The 23,100-nt window shown below is 52.5% G+C and overlaps 1 protein-coding gene across 1 annotated transcript in view; it reads left to right on the forward strand.

Moving 5' to 3' along the window:
- Positions 1-23,100, forward strand: part of PLXND1 (plexin D1) — an 86,914-nt gene that overhangs the window by 52,589 nt on the left and 11,225 nt on the right. Inside the window, exons 19-30 of the mRNA XM_064453383.1 lie at positions 609-758; positions 4,606-4,720; positions 5,809-5,916; positions 6,617-6,729; positions 7,970-8,077; positions 9,133-9,263; positions 9,686-9,884; positions 15,739-15,885; positions 17,907-18,063; positions 19,097-19,200; positions 20,268-20,331; positions 22,208-22,242. Coding sequence (XP_064309453.1) covers positions 609-758; positions 4,606-4,720; positions 5,809-5,916; positions 6,617-6,729; positions 7,970-8,077; positions 9,133-9,263; positions 9,686-9,884; positions 15,739-15,885; positions 17,907-18,063; positions 19,097-19,200; positions 20,268-20,331; positions 22,208-22,242 — 1,431 coding nt within the window. The remainder of the gene's footprint in view (positions 1-608; positions 759-4,605; positions 4,721-5,808; positions 5,917-6,616; positions 6,730-7,969; positions 8,078-9,132; positions 9,264-9,685; positions 9,885-15,738; positions 15,886-17,906; positions 18,064-19,096; positions 19,201-20,267; positions 20,332-22,207; positions 22,243-23,100) is intronic.

Genomic DNA, 23,100 nt, shown 5'->3' on the forward strand with positions numbered 1-23,100 from the left:
ACAATAATGCACTGGCCTGAAATCAGACAGGTACTGCAGAAGGTCCTGACAATAGATACCTATTCCTGCAGAAACAGGTCATGCATTCTTCTCTTTTGGCTACTGAATTCAGCTCAGCTAACAAGGAAGTCGGGGTACAGCAATTGAGTGGCTTGGACAATGTGCAGTAGTAATTCAAAGGCCATTGTTCACTGCAGGATATCCTCGCTGGCTGCAACGTGCTTCAGAAATGCACTCCCCCTTTCTCAGGCTCTGCAGACGCATCCCCTGGCTATCTCCTGTGTTGTACATCCTTCCCCCCTCCCAGGTGGGCGCTTAGATGCTTATCTGCAGTGCACAGCCAGGGCAGATCAAAAGCAGATTTTTCCAGGTTCCACGAGGGGCTTGCTTCTCCTGCGCCCCGTGCTGAGAGAGGAGTGGGAAACAGGAAAATGGGGAATGGGCCGGTTCTGGGTTTCCTGTGGAGTGCTGGAAAAATGTCCTTGGTGAGGGAGAGTCCTCCCAGGTCTGAAAAACAGCAAGGAATACGGAAAGTAAAGCAGGAAAATCCGCTGCAGTTCCGACTGCTGCTCTGAAGGCTGACATCCTGATTCTATTTTTGTCATTAGAAAGAGCCTGACAGCCTGGGCCTGGAAAGCAATGAGTACCAAGTGAAAATTGGCCTCATCTCGTGTGAGATCCAGATTGTTTCGGACAAAGTCATCCACTGCTCTGTCAACGAGTCCCTGAGCACCTCGGAAAGGCAGCTGCCTGTGACGGTGAGTTCCAGGAGCCCCCACGCCCTGAGCACGTGGGGTAGAAGGGGTCCCTGTTGCAAACCCCTCACGCGAAGGCGGCGGCCGTGCGCACGGGCAGGCCCTGCCCCGCACGCTCGCAGGCAGCCTTGCAGAAAGCCACGTGGATGGAGGGGTGGACAAAGCCCGCTGCGCTTGCAGCTGTGCCCAGGGAGGCTCGCTGGCGGGATGCAGGCGTCGTCAGTGCTAGGGCTGCCCTGGGTTGTGGAGAGGGGCTGCCACGCTCCGAATTGTGGAGCACCGGCAGCTGAGTTAACCGTGCTGTAAGCTGGTGGCGGGGAAGATTTTGTCAGTTCTTGTAAGGCACCGTGAAATCCCAGGCATGTGGGTTTTTGTCACTTGCAGTAATTTTCTTTCTGCCCCTCATGAGATCTGTTTGGGGATTTCCATACAGTCGTCAGTCAGCTGACCGCTTACTGCCAGCAGAAGAGCTACAAGTGGACATGAGAAACCAGCCCTTGCCAAGCTCCAATAAGCCACTGGAGATGGGTCCCTGCGTGTGACCGGGGAGGGCAGGAGGAGGACGCAGGGCTGGAAAGTTCCATCCTGCTTCCCAGGGGCTGCCGTTTTGTCACTGCGAAGAGTTCAGTGTTCAGGGCTGTTGTTCATCTTTGAACAATGGCAAAATTCACAGTACTTTGTTACTGTCATTTTTTCCACAGAGGGCTTGACTTACTGCTCTTCTCACCCTCAGTTTCCCTCAAGTCATATGCAGCCCATTGCCATGCAGGGATGTGACTTCGTCTTTTAGTATCTGGAGAGGAAAATGCCTCCGTCTCCAGGGTCTGAGACCCTACAGCCCCCCTCCCAGTCTGTGAGGTAACAGTGAATGGGTGGGAGCCTTTGGCGTGGGCAGGGAGGAAGAGGAAGGCTGCGAAGGGAGATGAGGAGGCTCTGGACTTGTGCTGCCCAGAGAAAGGCATAAAGATGCACCACCACTGACAGCATTGTCCAGTTTACTGGCTACAGTCTGTGGTGTATGAAATTCTGTTGCAAACTGGAAACATGGAAATGCAGAAGTAGCAAAATTTCCCAAGTCATTTTCTTGGAAATTTTAAATAGGGTAATTTTGGTTTTAGTGAGAACTGAGAAACAGGGAAATCCCTTTGGGGAAGAAAAGGAATTTGAGTTTCCTAGTCTTGGTTTGACATAAAACATTCTGGGGAATGCCCTAGTAGGTCCCTAGGAAGCAGGAGAGATACCCAGCCCTAAAGTATTACTTAGGCATTAAGGGTGTACCAGCAGTGAGAGTGCAGCTAAATAATCAGCTTGTATTCACGTCTACGCGCACTCATTAAACTGTCGTATGTGGTTTGAGCTATCACCTGCTGGCCATTTCGTAGGCAGCAGCTGCCTTTATAGCTTTGATAACACGGGGCCAGACTCGCACGGTGGCCCCTGCCTGACTGGCGTCAAGGACAGCTATCAGGGGCTGCATTAGCCTCGCCTGCTGATGCAAATTCTCTCTTCTGACGACCTGAAAAGCCTATTGATGTGACTGCCCAGTTTGTTCTTGTTTAGATGGTAGAGCTCATACCTGCAGTGAAGAGAGGGCAGTAAAATGGCCCTTTAAAACATGTCCCAGTCTTGATCTTAATTCTGACTGTGATTTTGGGTATGCCTGTCCTGTGAAGGTGTTCTCAGGCCAGCTCCGTGCTAGCAAGTTGCGCAGGGCAGCAGGAGCTGTCTGTAGAGAGGAGCCAGTGACGCAGATGGGGCGCCTGAGCCTCCCTGTGTTTTGGGGGTCACTTTTGAGTAGCTGTTTTGGGAGTGCCTTAGGTGAGCTGGCGCTTGACTTCGATCTGGTTTTGTCCCGAGCACATGCCATTCACACCCTGGGAGGCTGCAAGACATCTCCACCCCATAAGCCAGAGCACAGTTCCCGGTGACCCCCGAGGTGGCCCTGTGCCCAGGGGTCCTGCCCAGCCCCGACAGCCCAGCTCTTCCTGGGAGTGGGGTGTCCTCTGAGCCTGGCCCCTTCTGCACCCCCACCTAGGTCCTGGTGACAGGGAATGTTGCTGTTTAACCTGCGGCCTAATTAATTCCCCTTATAAAAAATTGCATTGAGTAGACCTGTCCAAATAAACAAGAGAAGCTTGCCAAGGTCAGTTTTGTTCATGACCAAAGTGTTTAAACACTGAATTAAAAAGCAAGTGTGGGATTTCTCCCCTGGCAAATGCAAAAGGTTGAGTTGGTGGGGAAAAAAAGACACAAAACACGAGGACTTGCCTCCCTGCATCATTTCAGACGAAAGAGGTGGAAGTCTTGAGGCTAGGTAGGGTCCTGTGCAGACTGTCAAACGAACCTCTGCAGGTGCTTGCGCAGCGCTCACAGCTCCCCGTCCTCATCCTGCGCGCACTGGGGAGGAGATTGAAGCTCTTGGTGTTGGACGCTGCCCAGAAGCACCACCCCAGAACCCATCAGCTCCAGAGCCCATCTGAGGGCTGGTACAAGGGCACATCAGAGCTTGGAGCCATGGGAACCTGACCGCGTGGTCCAGCACTGATGGTCGGAGGCGCTGAAGCTTTTCCTGATGCCGGGAGACAGCAACCAGCGTTGGCTGGGGCTGGGCAGTCCTTCCTCTCTTGCCTGTGGAGGGAGCAGCACGGGGCAGGCCTCCAGGCTTGTCCAGATGCCTTCAGCTGGCAGCATCGATGCACTCACTGGTGCTCCCAAGAGCAAGGGCCTGGATTTCCCAGCGGGCATGAAGCTGTTCACTACACGGTGTTTGATGCATGGACACGGTGGGAGGGCCCTGCTGTGGCACTGCTTTGGCCCAGCAGCTGAGAGCTGACTCAACCACCGTGTGCACCTTTCCCGGAGTTGCTCTGTGACACAGATGTAATCATAAGATTATTCCATCTCTTCTCGACCTTATTTCAGTATTTTTTCTCAAGTTTCTCTCACTTCTCATCCCTTGAGAGAAATGAAACTTGAATTTCCAGAAGCGAAAGTCATGAGTTTTCCTTATCAGATGGTGCTGTTGAACCCTTTCATCCCAGGGGCCTGGAGAGCCATTCATGAACAGCCTGTCTGTGATGTGTGTTGGCCTCTTCCCTTCTGGTGATCAGGAGACTGAAGGACTAAGCTCAAGTGGTTTGTGCCTGGTGTCACAAGAAGTACGGGTTGAGAGCAGGGCCAGCACCTCCTGACACCCAGTCCACTGCTTTAGCCGCAAGGTCATTGCTCGTCTCTGGTCTCATTATTATTTTTATTCCTTTACTTTATTTGTATTTCAAATACTTTAAAATTTCTTTACTCTCCTTCTCCTGAGTGGCAGCATTTGTGCTTTTTAGAGGAGAAAGGAGAGTGCAGCTGGGGTACAAAGGCCAATCAGAGGCATAACAAAGTTGGATGATTAGTGGAGGTGGTTTTCTAGTAAAAGTAGTGGAGGCAGTACTATATGGTACAGCAAGGTCTCTAAGAAAGGGTGGTCTTGTGCTCTGGGGTGGGTACCGTGGGGCCGTGACGTGGGCTGCAGCTTGCGGCTCTGCCACCAAAGCCCTGCAGTGGCCCTAGTACAGGCACCACTGCGGTACCACAGCCAGCTGTGAGCCAGCCTTGGCCTTCCACCAGAGCATGCAGGAAGGGAATTGGGCTGTTCTGAGACACACAAAGTCCCTGAGGTCCAGCACTGAAAGGCACAGATAAGCCTCGCCGTGAAGCCTGGTGGGCTGAGCCGGTGTGGTCTGTGCATCCTTGGCCGAGGTCTGCTAAGCACTGCCCCGTAGTCCCTCCTTGCTCGACTGCTGAGACACTTGGCAACGTGCGGCTCAGCTCCTGCTTTTCCGCCCTCCTTCTCCCTCTCTAGATCCAAGTTGGAAAGTTCAACTACACAATTGCGATGCTTCACCTTGGGGGAGGCGAGACCGCGATCATCGTCTCCATTGTCATCTGCAGCATCTTGCTGGTCCTCTCTGTTGTAGGTAAGGGAATAGAGCGATGAGTTTCCAGGCTTTGCCGAGGCTTTTTTCTCATTGCATGTGGAGGGGTGAAGATGACTCACTCACACATTAGGAAACCTTTGAGTGCTGCAGTTGTGCAGTATCTGAAACTGTTCTCAGTGCAGCAAGTAGCCACTCTTCTTTGTACAGGACCGTGGCAGTACCCAGGATCAAAGCTTCCTACAGCACAGAGCATTTGTTGGATGAATCTATAATTCAACTCTGTTACTTGAGCCTGCGATATTTATAAACTCACCCTGCCCCTCCCCCCAATACTTAGTAGCTACTGTAATGCAAAATAAAGAAGGGAAGAAGGGTGTAGAAACTGGTCTTGGACTCATACTGGCTTGAACAGGGCTCACTCACAGGCGTGACTGTCCCAGACCATCCCAAGGGTCCGCCTAGCCCAAGGTCCTGTCATCAGTAACAGCCAGCGACAGGCACCTGGCAAAGAGTATGAAGAACAGAGTAAGCATCCTCAGCTGCAGATCTGGAGCAGACACAGCAGTTTGCTAACCGCACTGGAAGCTGTGCAACACACCTGTGTCCTCTGGCGAGGGTATCTTCTCATTGCATGCCCAGAATGACTGTGCAGCAAGAAACCTGTCAGTTCTCAGCAAATGAGGTGTTTCTAATAGGGATTTAATTTATTTTTAATAAAGGTTTTAATGCACACTATTTATTAAATGCACCACCCATCATTAGAAACATATTCCTGGAGGCATGGGACGACTGTCAGACATGAACACTGTAATACAGGTGGTAAACATCTTTAAATCTGTATTCATTAATCAGCTGGAATACATTAATATACAGTTAAGCTGAATATAGACAGCCCAGACCTAAATTGAAGATGACAGTTACAGCATGATCATTAAATTCCAGCTGGTTTTACTTATTTACAGATAATCAACAATTGCCTGATCAGATACCAGTCTTGTTGTAGGTGTTAAACCAGCACTGAGTTTAGCTTTCTGCACCCGTGTCAGCAGAGGACCGACCGCTCTGATCCCAGCTGCAGCTGCTCCTAAGCCCGAGTCCCAAAGGCTTGTTCCCTTCCTCTTTTCCAGCTCTCTTTGTGTTCTGCACAAAGAGCCGCAGAGCGGAGCGCTACTGGCAGAAAACCCTGCTCCAGATGGAGGAGATGGAGTCGCAGATCCGGGAGGAAATCCGCAAAGGTAAGTCACCGTGCTGGGCACAGAGGAGGAGCCAGGACCAGGAGGGAGACGCCGGAATAGCAGCATTGAAGCCGTTCACCTTCTGCTTTGTAGCGGTTTATAGAAAATTCATAGGAGAATTTCTGTCATCACCTTTGAGCTTCAGCAGGGTTTGTGAATGAGACTCAGTGGCTGGAAGTGTGGTTCTGCCACTGTCTTGCTGCCTGACTTGGGCAAGCCACTGATCTTCAGTGCCACTGGCTTCCCTGTCTCGGGGTTAATGGCCCTCGGCCATGTCAGAGGGATGCTTGAAGGCACACTTAATCTTGAGCGTGCTTTACGATTGGGTGCAACAAAAATTGCAGCACACTCCTGCTAGAGGAAGGGGCGAAGCAATCCAAGCATGTGCACGTGCTGTCCCTGCAGTACGTGGCTCTGCAGCGCAGGCTGAGGTCCTCCTGCAGAGCCAGGCTGGGCGCTGCTCTCCTGGAGGCAGGGGAAGCGTTCTCTGTCAGTGCTGCAGGACACGACGTACAGTGCTGGCGGTTAAACCCTGACAGCACTCGCCGCCTGCTCGAGAAACCCTGCTTCAGCCCACTCGAGGGAGAGGCTCAAGGAGGCAGAGATGAGACATGCCATGTTTTTCAGTGCCAGCCTGCTCTTACTGTCTCAGCTGGTAGAGAACCGGAGCTCTTACCATCTGTGGGTCTTCTTGTGTAAGGTTTTGCAGAACTGCAGACAGACATGACAGACCTGACCAAGGAGTTAAACCGCAGCCAGGGGATCCCGTTCCTGGAGTACAAGCACTTTGTCACCCGGACGTTCTTCCCCAAAGTAAGGCAATACCATGTTTCACTGGCACCTAATCACTCCCAGGTCCTTCCTAACCAGAGCCGGGCTCTGCTTCCTCTCTGCTAAAGCGTTGTTATGGTGTAACAAAACCATTCCGCTGCTATATATTTAGTTGCCACGTATTTCAGCCTCATTTATCGTCAAAAGTGGAGCCACAGCTCCTGGGGTGTGAAGTAAGGTCGGACTTGCCCGCACACTGTAGGAGCCCGGCAGCGGCACCGTCCCACGAGTCGCTCTGGCTCACCCGTTCGATGCCGTCGGACACCCTCTTCTGAAAGCGTTCTTTCACATGAGCAGAAAGTGCTGGGGACTCCCCCTTCTCCCCAGGGGCTCCAGTGTCACCCCGCTCTGTTCGGCAGCGGCTGAAGGGTGGCTTAAGTGCCTTTGTGCCATCTGTGTCCAGGGAGAGGGGGCTTTTTTGTTCCACACAGCGTGCCACTGAGCACTCCCAGCTGCCCTGCCAGTCCTCAGGAGCTCGTTAGTTGTCTCTGTCTGCCTCTTTCTCTCCTCTCTGTCAAAGGCTAGGTGCGTGGTGCTCCCAGTAAGACGCCCCTTGAGCTCCCAGTCTGTCTACCCAGAGTCCTCCTCCAGGGATGCACCAGACGCGCCGGTGCCGTAATTCCCATCACCGGCTGCTCCACTGTGTCACTGTGCGCCCTTAACAGCGGCTGTATTTCACCCCTGAGGCAGTTGCATTTCAGTGGCGAGGAGTGAGATGATGATTTATGACTGCAGTGTGTTTCATTAGTAGTTATTACTCAGGTTTTTAAGTTATCCAATCTCTAAATATCTGCACACTAGAGTCTTTAAGATTCAGGCTGCTATACGAATGTTAGAGATTTAAACATTTTTCCCATCTGTTTCAAAAGTTACATATGTTAAAACACCCAGTACTCCTCTATTTTGACTTAGTCTTCTGTAATGCTTTCTCTTCTGAGATTTTTCTAGCTGTCAAATTAGTCTATTTGCAGTCTCCCTACCCTAACAGCCTTGTGTCTGCGCAGACATCTGCCTTCCCCCATTCTTGTGGTGTTTGCTCATTCAAGAGGGTCTTGCAAAGTGTTTAAAGGCTTCGTAAACCATACCAATGCATTTCTTCATGATGGGTGGTCTTCAGTCCCGATGACATGTCTCCCCGGCTCCTTCCCTTGCGGTGCACGGCGAATGAGGAGGTCCTCAGCCGGCTGCAGCCTCCCTCCCCTAACGCTGTGCTTGGTTGCAGTGTTCCTCGCTCTATGAGGAGTGCTACATCCTGCCGTCCCAGCAGCTCAGCTCCCAGGTGGGCTCCCAGGTCCAGGAAACTCACCCGCTCCTGGTGGGGGAATGGAAAGTGAGTAACCCACTGACACAGCAAACGCTCTTGAGTGGCGGCTAACCATACTGGCGTGTGTCGACAATGCCACGTGTTTTCTTGTGGTGCGTGGGGGATGCGTGATCACTCGAATTAACACATACCAGCATTGGATCAGCTTTGGCTGATGGGAGAAGGCAGATCTGCGGATCTGCTCTCACATGAAGGCGCTCTGTCCTGAGATCCTCCCCAGTTCCGCTGTGGGCTTTTCTCCCTGGGTTTATCATATTGCATGTCACTTCAGTCCCCATACGCAGTTCATCACAGATGAGATTCCTCCCACGCAGGGACTTGGTAAAAGCTGTTGTTGTCCCAGAGCTGGTGTTCATGTGGACAAGAAGTAGGAATTGAAGGATCAGAGAGTTGCTTAGATTGGAAGGGAGATCTGCTTAAAGCAGCTCCAACTAGATGAGGTTGCTGAGGACCTTGTCCAGCTGTGTCAAATATCTTCAAGGATGGATATCCCACTGCCTCTCGAGGCGCCATTCCAGTGTCTGACCACTTTAAAGGTGAAAACTTCCATCCTTGTATTTAATCAGCGTCCCATGCTCCAGCTGCTGTCCCTTGCCTCTTGTCCTAGCACTGTGCCAGCAGAGAAGAGCCTGGCTCTGTCTTCTCTGCCCTCCCACAGAGCAGCTGAAGATTGCAGTAAGAACTCCCCTTACCACTTCTTACGGCTGACCAAACGCAGCCCTCTCCACTTCTCCCTGTAAGCCCACTAATTGTTTTGGCAGCCCTCAGCTGCACTGGCTGTGGTTTGCCAGTGTCTGTTTCGTAGCGAGGAGCCCAAAGCTGGCCACAGTACTCCAGGTAGCCTCACAAGTGGTGAACAGAGAGGAATGGCCACTGCCGCTGCCCCGTGGGATGAGCTGCTTCTGATACAGCCCTGGATGCAGCCGTGCCCTTGCCAGGAAGGCATGCTGCTGGCTTGTGCCAAGCAGAGGGAGTAAGGGGTCTCCAGTCAGGAAGGATAAAAGCTGGAGGAAAACAACAAGCAGGGGTTTTCTCACTCTGCTTTCTGAATTTGTCTTTAGATCCCTGAAAACTGCAGACCCAATATGGAAGAAGGAATCTCGCTGTTCTCCACCTTACTCAACAACAAGCACTTTCTCATCGTGTTTGTCCATGCTCTGGAGCAACAGAAGGACTTCGCTGTTAGAGACAGGTATGAGCTTCAGAACCAAGGACCTGGCAGCTGGAGAAGACTGATTTATTCCTAACCTGTAAGCAATTCAGCCCATGTCTGGAGCCGTGCATTTCAGTTGCAGGTTGAATTACACTTGCCTCCCACTTTTCTATTAGAAACGGTTGGCCATAAACCTCCGTTATCCTGAAGAGCACCAAAAGGTACAATCAGTGATTCACTTGGGAGCATTTGTATCCCTGAACACTTGGTTTACCAGTGAGAGGATGTGAGCTGACCCAGGATCCTACAGCACTGAAAGAGGGTTTAAAGTTCTAACACTCTTGAGAAGGCTCATGAAAATTGTCCGAAATACTGCCTTTACGTGTTGGGGTTTTTTTCTTCAGTCAGCAGTTTAGTCTTGCTGGATTGGTGCTTGGCTCATACACAGTTCTGTGTTTCAGGTGTAACCTGGCCTCCCTGCTTACTATTGCGTTGCATGGGAAACTGGAGTATTACACCAGCATCATGAAGGACCTCTTGGTGGATCTAATAGATGCTTCAGCTTCCAAAAACCCCAAGCTGATGCTGAGGAGAACAGAATCTGTGGTGGAGAAGATGCTCACCAACTGGATGTCCATCTGCATGTACAGCTATCTTAGAGTAAGAGAATCAGATCACTGCTGTTGTGCGGGTGGGTTCAGCACAGCGTGTGGTGGTAATGAGGGATGTGTGGGACAGCTGAGGACCTAATACCCGCCAGCGTTGCCTCTTGAATGGTCACTAACGGTGGACAAACTCCAGTGTATTGAAAGGTTCAAGTGTGGAAAAGCAACCTTAAGTTCAGTTGCTTCTCCACTTTGGCCTGGGGATTTAGTGAGATCAGGCTTTGCGGCGGGCCTTTCCTAAGGCCAGAGCATGAACTAACATTTTCACCATGCTTGAGAATTGCGCCGTAGGGGAGTTGAAAAACAACCAGAATGGCTTGAGGTTTTGGAAACCGTTCCAGTTATTTGCTGTTTTCTCTGACCAGCTCGCGCAGCCGTGCTGGTGGTTGCCAGCCCGTTCAGCGCTGTCTGTCTTGAGCCCAGGAGCCCCGGGTGTCGGCGGGGATGGTGGCGCTGGGGCAGGGGCTGCTCCATGTCGGTGCCCATTGGTGCGTGGGGCTTCTCGCGTGGGAGGCGTCCTTGTGGTTCCACACTGGCCAGACAGATCTTAGCAGCAGAAGTGGGATGTCTGTCCCAGAAGCCTGACTGTATTCCGACGGTAAGGAAAGGGAATATATTTGGCATCTCAGAGCACATCAGCAGTCCATCTGCTCGGTGCTTTATCTCCAACGTTTGCCAGTTCTGGTTGGAATTTCCCAGAAGAATTGAGCAATAATTTAATTGATTCCACGACAGTTAATTGGAGGACACCCCATTATACCCACAGGGGAGAGCCTTGAAAAAGCCTTTGAAAAATCTCTTTTCCCAAAGTGTTTGCTATAGCCACAGAAGCAATACTGTATTGTCCTCATGCATATTGTAATGTCTTCTGATCCCAGCTGATGATCACTTTTTGTCCTAAAGCCCATGGTTTTGTAGTTCATAATCTTTCATTTCAGCTCACATAATTAGCCAGTATAACGAAAGAAAAGTTACAGGAGCGAATGAGGACGGCTGTGCCGATGCAGCACGACTGACCAGCCTGTAAGAGCAGAAAAGAGTGAATTAGTGAATTTTTTTTGATCTTCAGTTTTTCTGCCTGTAGTTAAACCATTGGAGAAAAAAAGTGCTGATCTCTCCTTTTGGAGAGCGGAGACCACATGTGAGGCATCTGATCCAACTCCAGTGTGTGCTAAAAATGGACATTGTGCAAGAAGGCTTTCTCAGGAAAAAAAAGAAAAAAGAGGAAAGAAAGTCAAGTCTTATCACTCAGGCCTGAAGACTTGGGCACGTTACAAAGCTAATTAGCGGAGGAGCTTCCAAGCGCCGGCACGCCACCCTTCCCTGGGGCGCCCGGCAGGCAGGTCCCATCACTGCAGGCTTGTCCAGGGTCTGCGGCGGGGCAGTGGCCGTCCCGCAGCTGGGGCAGTGCAGGCGATGCTGGTGCGAGCTGTGAGCTGGCTTTCCCGTGCCGTCCGGCCCTGGCTCGCCCTGCGGAGGGAGGAGGAAGGACAGGGTACGGATGGGAGCAGGTCTGCGGGACCGCGGTGGCCCTTTGCGAGCTGAACCCACATTTCCATCCGCCTGTGGGTGGGTCCTCAGCAGGGGCTAACGTTGCACACTGGGTTTGCAGCCCCCTCCTTGCTTCACATGCTCAGCCTGAGGCTGTGGCAGTGAAGACCACGTCTACTTTGCACTTTCTACGGCAGCCTATTTCCCATTTCCGAAAAGCAAACGCTATACATAGTGGAGCGCGATAGAGAGTTGATTTCCAAGAGACTTTCACATCACATATGCTCCACAGTGAGGGTGGGGGACCTGCTCAGAGGAGAAACTGTGCTGCCTGCTGAAATACAGAGGAGGAAGAGAAATGATGAGATAGAAATGTCTGGAGAGGCCCTTTGACTGTCCCAGGTTGACTCGAGCTCAGCTGTGCAAAGGACCGGGGGGCCTCAGTCCAGATGGGCAGAGGCAGGACCTTCCCTGCCACGCAAATGAGCACGGAGCCGCTGCAGTCAGACAGACAGCACCTGCTTATGTGCAGGCTGGGTTCAGCTCAGGGCTGTGATTTAAATACTAGTGATAGTCAAACGCCTCCCATGTGCCTTGCGTTCCTCTGGTTCAAACTCTGTTGCCTTCAGAGAGGCATTTCTTCGTTAAAAAAAAAGGCTGCCCGCCTGCCTGTAGCACTGGTCTGTCAGACGTGTGACGATGGGTCTGGTTTTCATTCCTGAATTATCCCCATTAATCACAACGTCTATTTGAAACAGCTGCTGCAAAGGTCCCTGCCATTGTGCAGTGGAAAAATTCCAAGTGCTTGTATTTTCCCTTGTAAGTCAACGCTACATGCTCGAAACATTTGTTTCGTATTAATGCTCTGCCTAACAGTCCGTCCATTTGTGTTTTGGGGGAAATTGATTTGAAGGAGCTGTCTTCAACTGGGAAGGAGTTGCAGGCCACAGTCACTAGTGTTCTGACCATGTGGAGGGCACCTGAAGGCAATGGAGCCGCCACCCTGACAGGGGGAGGTTCGGCTTGCGGTGTGCAGGAGCTATGATGAAGATCTAGCAGCAGGCTTGCTGCTTGGTACTGGCTTCAGAGGAAGCTTGCAGCATTTGCTCAATCGATGCAGACCTCTGTTTCTGCAGAACTGAGTCAGACTCATAGATAAAATGGTCCATGTCGCTACTTTCTGCTACAGCTTTGGTGGAAAATGCTAGAGAAAAAAAAAAGCTTTCCCCATGAGATACTGTGGCACCAGTGTGCGCGGCTCCTAACAGGCTCATGGGACTGGGAGTTAAAGGAAAATTAAGGTCCTGGAATTCAGCTCTTAGGTCTGGGTTGAAGCTTTGCATGTGGGATGGAGCTGAGGTTTGGTTCTTCACAGAGTGCAAATAGATAATCATCCCAAAATTAACAGGCATTTGGGATAAGCAGCTGTTTTCTGTGCTTTTCCCACCCCAGCCTCACCAAGACATTTTGGGAATGGCTGTAACATGTTCCTGGGAGGACATCTCTAATGACTTGTCAGCCTTGTTAATGGGGCAGCAACATGTGAATCCAGTCTGTGCTCTAAACCTTTATTTTTTCCCAAGCATATAAAAACCAAGCCCTCCCACGCTCATCGTGCGTGAAACAGTTCAAGTAATGCCAGCCTGAACTGTGCTTTCCATTACTGCAAAGTTATTTCAGTGCCCTGGGTAGCTTTAAGAGCCGGTCAAAATGAAAATGAAGTCTCATTAAAATACATTCACAATAGGAGGAAAAAAGGCCCCAGACTGTGTTTTTTTAAAGTTGTTTTTTTTTTTGTCCTGAATCAGCACTGATCTCTTCTAGTTAAACTTCCTTTCTCCCAACTAGCCAAGTCCAAAGACAGTTTTGATTTGTTTCCAGATGAGTTTTCCGAGCAAGGCTTGAGGTTTCCAAGTTTGCCATTTTATCTCTAGTCCCTGCCTGCCAGCCCCTCTTTCCCCTCTTTGAAATTTGCTGTCTGATTAACACTTTTGCAGATTTCCATAACATCCCACAGTTCCTGAGCCTGAAAGCCAAAAAGCCAAACAGAAATAGTATCTTGCCAGTGGAGCGTTGTCGTTATTTCCCACGTGGCCAGTCCTGAGGCTGATCCTGCTCATGCACGCTGCGGCGGGTCCGGAACGCCCACTCCTCCGCTTCCCTAGGCTGCCCCTTCCAGTGGAGCTTTGCATGTGCGGGAAGGTGCCACACAGCCAGCCCCGACCGCGCAGCCCGTGCTGGTTTCAAGCCATGAAGAGCTCCTGTATCAGCAGAACTCGCCCTTCGTTTATGTTTTTGGAGGCAGCGGCGTAGCTGTTTGCAGCCCCCGCAGCCCCCTCACGTGTCTCTGCGGCCGGGGCCGGGGCCAGAGCTTCCCACGGGGGGGACGGGGCAGGCTCCAAAACCCAGCGCTGAGTTTAGCCTCGGGTTTGTGCTCCCACACATGCTACATAAACGAGTGTTCCTGTTTGCAGCAGGGCCATCGTGAGGGCTTGTCGGCACTTGTGTAGGGTCAGCTTCGTAAAGCCCCACGGGTCGTGTCGCTTGATGGGGAAAGCAGGTACTGCAGCCTGGGGGTGTCTTGTCAGTGTCATCCCCTTGCCTCTATCACATACTCCTGCCTTGATCTTAGAAACTAACTCTTCTTTATGTATTGTGACGCCTTCTCCACTCTGTTCACGATCCTCAACGTCTCCACATCCCCACGACTTCGCATCTTCCTCTGCTTTCTGGAAGCCGTACCTTCCTCCATTTTCAGCACCAGCAGCTCTGCTGCTGAGCCCGTTTCATGCTGTATGCTCAGAAGGAGCACTGCAGGAAGTCATTAAACCCCGACAGAAGGCCCAAGGAGCTTCCCGGTGTCACAAAAAAGTTGCCCTTAGAAAATAAAGCGGGTGCACCATTGGCGCAGATGGCGCGTGCCCACCTACAGCCCTGCTGTAGTGTCTTATCGTCAACTGCGCTGAATGCAGCCGAATCAAAATTGACATCAAACTAATTACTTTAGCAATTATAAGGCAATTAGAATAAAAGAATCACCAAGTCTTAATTAAGAAGCAGATTGAACAGGATTTAGCAGCTCCTAGCTGAGAAATATCAAAATAATTCGATATCTGTTGTCTTGAGTAGGATTTCAGATGGGAGGAATGTTTGTGTGGGGGGTGTGTGATGCTCAGAAAGTACATAAATGTGCAATAATTTACACTTGCCTTGTTGGAAGGAAATTGCATGTGAACATTAGGGAGAATAGGACGTACTCCAGTACTGAAAAGTTTCATAAGAAAATAGCTTGTTTGACGTGCACATCAGCGCAGCAGACAGAAGTGGATCAGAAATCTGGCATTAAACCATGTAGCTGAACGGCATCACAAATGGCTGGTCCCTGTTACGTTTTTTCTTTTCATTGCAGCAGCGTCACAATTCACCTCTCTCCTGTAAGATGAAGTTTGATGAATGTAAGGAGTTAAATGGTGTGTTTGCTGGCTGTCGCATGGGAACAGCTTGTTGACCCTGAGCCTTTCTGTTTTGCTGTGATCGGGGCTGTGCTGTGGTATGAGAAGTATGAACACTAGTTCCCAGAGCCACAGGCACACACAGAGGGCTCGCTTCCATGGCTTTCGATGGCAAACCAGGCAGCTCAAAGAGGGCTTCAGCTGATACCTTCATGAGAAAGCTGGGCACCCAACTATCTCTGTAGACCTGGATTTTTGTGCACATCAGCCCTATCCTTGTCCTGCAGAGTGCAGTACGTTGCGCAGTATGCACTGTCAGACTGCAAGAAACGTCTCTGTACCCGAGTATGCCAGATTCTCCCTGAAGCTCCTGTGTAATTTCACATGTAAATTGATGCACATTTGTATTTTGCTGAGCATTGTGCATGCCTGTACCCACTCGGCACAGCTACACATATGCCCCACCTCCTGAGCAGTACCCGCGCACGCTGCCCGTGAGGCAGCAGATGCTGGCACAGCCTGCTGGTGGCAATCCGCAGCCCTACCGTAGTTGCTGTAGAAGTTGGATGGGGTATGTTGGTGCTGACAATCACAGTTCACCCTCCCCAAAAATCGCCCGTGGCTGTTGTCAGCTGTTATGTCCTCTTTCCCGTCTGCGCTGTCACATTGCCACGAGTCTGAAAACTTCTGAGCAGCCTCAAAGAGATGCTGGTGGGTGACGGCGCTGAGCACCTGCCAGGGGTTTGCAGCGCCTGGCATGCACCAGTCCCGCTTCCCAGTACGCAGAAGCACACCAGGGTTTTCGCCTGCCCTCAGCATCCATGGAGAGCCTGTAACTGCCATGCCGCTGGAGGAGTTACTGCCGCCAGGGCCGGTTTGCTTACCGATCTTCTTTCCTTCCCCCAGGAGACAGTCGGAGAGCCCTTCTTCCTCTTGATCTGTGCCATCAAACAGCAGATTAACAAAGGGTCCATTGATGCCATCACGGGGAAAGCCAGGTACACCCTCAACGAGGAGTGGCTCCTGAGGGAGAACATCGAGGCAAAGCCGAGGGTGAGTACCTGCACCCCAGGGCTCTGAGGGACACGTACCCCGCCAGGGTGGCTGCGCAGGTGCAATAGCCACCTAAATTATACACCTGTGCAGGCACCTTGCTGCTGCCTAAGCACACGCCTACAGAACAAGGCTCATAATGACTTTCATGTCCGTCCCTTGGTGGGTCACCTAAGTACCTCCGCTTAGGGGTGGAGGGAGGTAAGAAAATTTATTCTGCCATATTCAGAGAGTTAAAGCAACAGGTTTACCGTTCCTGGCAAAAAAGCACCTTCAGTAGCAGTGGGAAAGTGCTGGCTGCAAACTGGAGTCCCAGGGTGAGGGCTTTGCCCAGACTGTTACAGGAATGGTGCTGAAAAGCAGTTCTGCACAATGCCTGCTGTGGGAACAGGGAGATGAGGGCTGTGCGTGTGAAGGGCTCGGTTCTCTCCAGTGCCTGACACAGAATTCAGCAGATGCCTCTCCAGAGCCTGGGTAAAATCCTGCTTTCAATTACCTGGCATAAATCCGGAGCAGCTTCACTGAAGTCAGTGGGTTACCCCAGATGTGCATCACCGTAACTCAGGGCAGGTTCAAGCCCCACATCCTCTGCAGATTCCTGTTACCAATTGACCTGTAAATTTACAGTGCAGACTGAGAGGGGTTAGCAGCAGGGCGCAAAGTATTAGCTTTCTCGCCAGAAATGGTGACTTCATAAGTCTGAGAAGGGGAAGTGTGCCTGCTTCCTACTTTGTTTGCGAGAAGAGAAACAAAAGTGAACAGGGTATGTTGGAGGAAGGATAGCAATGCAGGGTTAGTGCTAACTCAGCAGCAATCCCCGACGCTGCTGGAAACTGAACCTCTGATTTAAAAAACACCTGCACAGTGTACAGTGTAAAAACATCTTCCTTTAATGCTATGGAAAAAAAATGGACTTCATTTGTGCATTCACATTGTTCTCATGGTCAAGGATGCTGACTTGGTATCCTGATACTTAAAAGCAGTGTTTGCAAAGGAACCTCTAGGCTGTGAAAATCCCAGCTGTAAATCTCACGTGTACCAGGTGTCCATCTAGGAGGCAGCTGTGCTTATGCACAAGCAATGCTCCTGGCGTCTGCAGCTTCTTGCCCTGCGCTTGCCAGTCAGGCAGTGAGATGGCTTCAGGGTTGCATCCACCACTAAATGAAGGCGCAGTGTTGCCCTCAGGTTTGGGCACACCAAGGACTGGAGGATTCAAGCAGAGGCAGAGCTGAGGCTGCCCCAGAGCAAAGCCCCCGGGCGGGAGGAAGATGCCATGCTGGTAGCATTTGGGTCTGCCCAGCTAGCGAGAGGAGAAGGCACCCAGACTCTACCTCTCCTTGCTTGACTGGCATGGCAGCAGCACCCAAAAGAAGAGACCTTTTTTTATAGGAAGAGTCACTCTCACTGTCCTGCAGCTTTTTGTTGCAGTATCTGGGCATCCCTGAGGTCTGAGCTGGTGTTTGTGGCAGCCTGCAGCTCCTTGCAGCTGCTTGTCCTGCTGTTCAGTACATTCTCAAGCAGGTTACCGGGTGCTGCTGGTGGTGGACTCGTGTTGCAGCAGACCCAGCCTGCGGCATGCTTAAAGCTTGTTTAAACAAAGGAGCTCAGCTTGGTTGTGTCAGGGAGAGGCTGAGCAATGAGCCTTGGCGGTCCCATTCGTCACCGGTCGGAGCCAAGGAGCTGAGGACATGACTGGTTATGGGGCTGACCTTTCCTCCCGCCCCCGAGGTGGTCTCTGCCTGTCAGGGCCAAGGACCAAGCAGCCATGAAAGGAGGTTGCAGTGTTGCTCCCTGTGTCCTCCTGGCTCCGTCAACAAACAGGGGCCTTCAGCCTCCGAGGGCTATAAATCAGCACACTTCACTAGTGGTAAAGCCTAGATAATGGCATTTGTTCAGCCTGATTTCCAACAGCACAGGGCCAGAGCGCACCAGCGAGAGCTGTGCGGGTGCAGCTGTCTCTGTGCATCCCTGGGAGCATTCAGAGCTGGGCAGGTCACCTCTAACCCAGCCTCTGCCCGCAGAACCTCAACGTCTCCTTCCAAGGCTGTGGGATGGACTCCCTGAGTGTCAGGGCCATGGACACGGACACACTCAGCCAGGTGAAGGAGAAGATTCTGGAGGCCTTCTGCAAGAATGTCCCCTACTCCCAGTGGCCAAGGGTGGAAGACGTCGACCTTGGTAAGGACCAGTTGTATTGGACCAGCCAGTCCTTAAAAACAGATGAAGGACCTGATGTTTCATGGTAGCTCTTGGCGTCTATCAGAGGGCGATGGGTGAAGCAGCACTGATGGGAGGGCAAACATCAAGGCAGCCTTTTCCTGAGGATGGTCTTCAGGAATGGGTGGTGGGACCAGATCCTGGTGGGGGGGAGGGAGCCGTGTAACTGGGAAAAAGCTTTAGGAAAGCCCAAGTTGAGCAAAGGGATGCTTGGACTTGTACCGTTTAAAGCCTTAGCTCTAGAACAGGTGCCCTCTAAAACAGCCCTGAGCCTGCACATGCCTTCTTACTACTTGTGTCTCCATAAACATCTATAATTGAGCCTACAGGCTCCTGTCCTGCCATAGATTCAGGTCTGTCATTTATCTACCCAGTGGCCAACTTCTTATCCCAAAATTTAAGAAACATCCCAGCCCAATTCTGTCAAGAGAAACCCATGCTGTCTGTGGTGCCACGCAGCAGACCGTGGAGACGCACGCTGGCTGGCAGCGGTTGCAAGGCATGATGTTCAGTGTAGGCAGTGCCAGCGCGGGTCTCCATAGAGTGCCCTGGGCTGGGGCAGGGACGGGGCCCCGCTCCCCTCAGCTGGCACACGTGGCGTGCCCCTCGGTGGCAGGTACACAACCAGCTCTGCCCTGCAGGGAGCTGCCTCTGAGCTTTGGTGGCTGCACGCAGCATCTCACCTGCCTGGTGCTCCACAAGGCAGATGCCACACGGCCCTCGAGGGCGAGAGGGAAGGGGGAGATGTACTCCTCCCTGTCTCTCTGAGCAGAGCCTTTGTCACCTCTCCCAGCTCCAGTCTGGAAATCCCCACTCCAGGAGCTAATCCTGGAGGCCATTGCTAAACATCTGCTGTGGTTTCAGAGAGCCCTGGAGGCCTTGGCAGCGGGGCTGCGCAGTCTCGAGTGTTGCGTGGCCGGTCCCCGGAGCCCCGGGTCCCGCAGCCCCTGCCTCCTTCAGGCTGGTGTGTCACTTCTGCCTTCTCTGTGTTCAGAGTGGTTCGCCACCAGCACCGACAGCTACATCCTCCGGGACCTTGATGACACCTCGGTGGTGGAGGACGGCAGGAAGAAACTCAACACATTAGCACATTACAAGGTAAACCTGGCAGCGCTGCAGGAAAGCTTTGCTTCCTCGGAGCCTGCCTGGCCTCAGGGGCGAGCTGCGGTTCCCTCTCCAAAAACAGGATCATCAGGAACAAGCAGGGAGGTTGCCATAGCTCCGTGAGAGCTTCCGGGGAATAGACATCTGCCCTGGCGAGGAGCTCGTTAATATTGCAACACACTGAAACTAATTAAACACTCTTCATGCAAAACAAGTGATTACTGACAACAGAAAGAGGAGGGAAAAAAAGCTCCAATTCCCAACGGCCACCAGCTTGGCTGATTAGTATCACTCTGCTCTTGTTCCGCGCTCCTGCTGAAATCACCGGCACAATTGTCACTGCCTGCCCTGAGAGCAGGGGCTGGAGATCCCACTGAGGAACGGAAGCCAAAAATGTGGGGAAATGTGGTGAATCACATGGTTTTCTTGACCATTTTTCCTTTCAAAATTAAATGAAACCAGAAATTTTTATCTGATTTCCATATTCCCTGGTATGCCAGGAAGCATAAGCCTCACCAGTCTGTAACAGCGCATGGAAAATCAAAAATGGAGCTGAGTACTTATTAATATTATTGTTTGGGTAACAGCCGTGCCGTGGAGCCCCACTGCTGGCACGGTGCCCCGCTGCACCGAGAGCTGGAGCTGCAGCACAGAGAGGTAGTGCCAGCCCCATGGGTCTGGGCTGTGGCCGGGTCCCTTCTCCCCTGCTGGGGAAAGGCAAAACAGCATCTGCAGAACGTAACTCTTTCCTCTTCAACTTACCTGGTGTCAACATCCAAAAACGTATTGTGGATACATGTTTTTGCCCGATTCCTATCAAATTCAAGAATGTCACTGTTTTGTATTGGCATTTAAAAAATGCCTTCCACACAGGGCAGTGCTGTTACTACCAGTTTCCAAGGTGGGGAGCAGGGGCAGAGCAGGCACAGAGGATGTTTGTGGCAGAGCAGCGACTCCACCAGCATCCCCCAGCTCCCAGGATCTCCCCAGGGCCGCCCCAGCTCTGTGGAGGCACCGTTAAGTCCTCTGTCATCAACGTCTGCTCTTCCCTTCCTCCACAGATCCCCGAAGGGGCATCACTGGCCATGAGTTTGTCAGACAAGAAGGACACCACACTGAGCAGAGGTAACATCTCACTTCTCTTCCCCTGTTGCTGGTGATTGGGAAGACACACCTGTTTTTAGAGGGATGTCTCTGGCCGGGGATGCTGAGAGCTGGCTGCCAGCCCCCTTGCCTGGGTGTTGGCCCGTGCAGGGCTGGCTCTGGTTTCACCAGCACTCACAGAGCACCGTTCCGTAGCGGCGTGCAGGGCAGAGCTGGGCTTTGGTCAGGCCACCTTTGTGCCAGGGAGGACACTGAGTGCGGACTGGGACCGCCGCTGCCGAGCCAGCTGGCCAGCCAGCCGCCTGGGACGTGCTCAGGGAGCCCTCCGGGTCCTGCAGGGTCTCCATGGCTCTCCTGCAAATCCCCTTTGCCCATGCTGTGGTGTACATTTGGGGCAGAAGTAGCTGTGGAGCTGCAGGGGATGCACTTCCCTTCCCTCCCAAGGAACCCTCTTGCTACAGCTGAGCGATGCACCCGTGCTGCCCACGGGGACCGCAGATCTGAGTCCTGCCACGCAGGCAGTGGCAGTGCCTCCGTCCCAGGTGGGACTGATGGCGAGACAGGCAGGTGGAGTGAAGACACTTAGAGCTTTAACGACTGTCGTGCATGGTGGCAATGCCTGAACTGTAGGTGGCACCCAGGGGGAAGAGGGCTGTGGGAAGCTGGGAGCAGGGCTTCTGCTGAGCATGGGCAGAGCAGGCACGCTGGCCCGCAGGCGCCGGGATTGTAATGGCCTGGGCACAAGGACATCCAAGTCAGCGCTGCTGAATAGCCCCATCCATCACTGCCCATCCCTGGTGGCTGCTGCTGGCTGTGCGCTGCTCCTTCCCCTTCGCAGCAAATGCTCCCCGCCAGGCGCAGGCAGGGCAGCTCCAGCCAGACCCCGGGACAGGCAGCAGGTCGAAGCTACAGTGGCCACTGGAGAGGTCACGGATCCCCGAGAGTCTGGGACTGATCCTGGAGAGCAGGCTGCTTTCACAGCCCTTCCAACTTTAAGGCTTGTCTATGTCACTTGCGAAAGTGGGGTTTTGTGCCTGCTTTTCCTTCTGTAGGAGAAATGACGGTCTGGAAAGTACACACGCTGCAGGAGATGCACTTGTCATGCTTGTGGTTTTGCTTTAAAAATGTATTCTCCTCCCTCTGCTCACTGGGGAGCTGAGTCCTTTCTTAGCCCTTAAGACAGAGGTGTTTGCACCTTTCTGTCTCACATCATCATTATGGGTTTGCATTTGGTCTGTGCTAATAAAGAGAAAGAAAGGAAGGATCTGAAACCACTTGACTGGAAAAGTCCTTTCCCTCCCAGTTACACAAATTCAGTTTCTTGCCAGAGTATTTCCAGGTTTCAGGCTGTGCAGAGAGTCAAACAGACGAAGGGAGACAAAACTTCACGCTGAGAAAGGAGTCTCAAATGCCATCTCCAGGCTGCCGGTACCGAGCCTGTCTCTGCAGTGGGAGTCCTTTTGCCTGCTGGAGTGAGGAGCTGCTCAGGGCTCAGCTGGCCCGACGATGAGGCTGGGAGATGGCCCAAGGCACCCGGGGCTGCGGGGCACCGTGGGGCACAGCAGGGCATCACAGGGCATTGCAGAGCATCATGATGCAGGAGTGCCCCTGTGCTGATCCTGCTCTTGTGCCCTCTTGGGTCTTTCTTAAAACACCCCTTGGGAGACCTCAAGTCCTCCTTAAAAGTACTTCCTAAGGTACTTGCCACATGCCACAGAAAGCAATAAACAACCCCAGAACAAAGAAAAACGCTGAGGTCACTTGGGGTGGGAACGCAGCTTGGTGTTGGGATTCCTGGGGAAAGCGAAATGGCTCCTGACATGGAGGGCTTCTGCGGCGGTGGGTTTTGGTTTGGGTTCCCCAACTGAGCCACTGTGTCTCTCTCTCTTTTTCACAGTGAAGGATTTGGACACGGAGAAGTACTTCCACTTGGTAAGTATCCCACTCCCAGCTGCAGAGGCTGGTGGCTGCATGACGGGGGGCCGGGGGCCGCTCTCGTCTCCTGCCCTCCCAGGGGAGTGCTACTGGGGAGCAGAGGCGTTGCCCCAGGACACCCGCTCTGCACCGCGGCACCGGCACGCCAGGGACTGGTCGCAGCAGCAGCTCTGCTGCCCCAGACCTCTCCTGCTGCCCTGAGAGCGGGGCCGGGCAGCATGGCCCAGCCCAGGGGGGCTGGCGGGGCGCTGCGGGAAGGGCTCCTTGCAGCAGTGGAGGGTGCCCATCTAATCTCCTGCGTATTTTGACATATTTCACCTTTGTGATGGCTGCCCCTTAGCAGACAAGGGAAGCTGTTGCTTTTGTCCTTGCAAATGGGTGCCAAACAGGCTGTTCCGTGCCTGTCCCTGCCACACCGGGGCAGGCAGCCCCTGGGCTGTGGTGAGCCCTCAGCCGGGCCGGGGGGCCAGGTTGTCCTCTGCTGCCAGGCTGGCTGTCACGGAGATGTCCCCCCGCAAAGGTGGCAGCTGGGAAAGTGCTGGGAGCAAAGAGTTGACCAGTCAGGCTGTGCACGTGCAGCGTTCCCTCCTCAGTCCTGCACTTAAGTCTATGGGTCCTGTTTTTTCAGTGTATGTGATGAAAGAGGAGAAAATCTTCTCAGCCTTGCTGATATTAACTTAATTCATCTCTGTGGGCTGGAACGTCAGATGTGATGAACAAGCTGGATCAGGGCTCATTAGTTTTCTTCAGAGGGGCTCAAAGAGGCGCAGAAAGGTTATCTGTAGACAAGCTTTAGTACTATGGGACATAATAAAACATTACCGGGATGGCAAAGTAATTGTTGTGCCTGATCTA

Source organism: Phalacrocorax carbo, chromosome 6 (assembly GCF_963921805.1).
Source record: "Phalacrocorax carbo chromosome 6, bPhaCar2.1, whole genome shotgun sequence".
NCBI classification, from domain to species: Eukaryota; Metazoa; Chordata; class Aves; order Suliformes; family Phalacrocoracidae; genus Phalacrocorax; species Phalacrocorax carbo.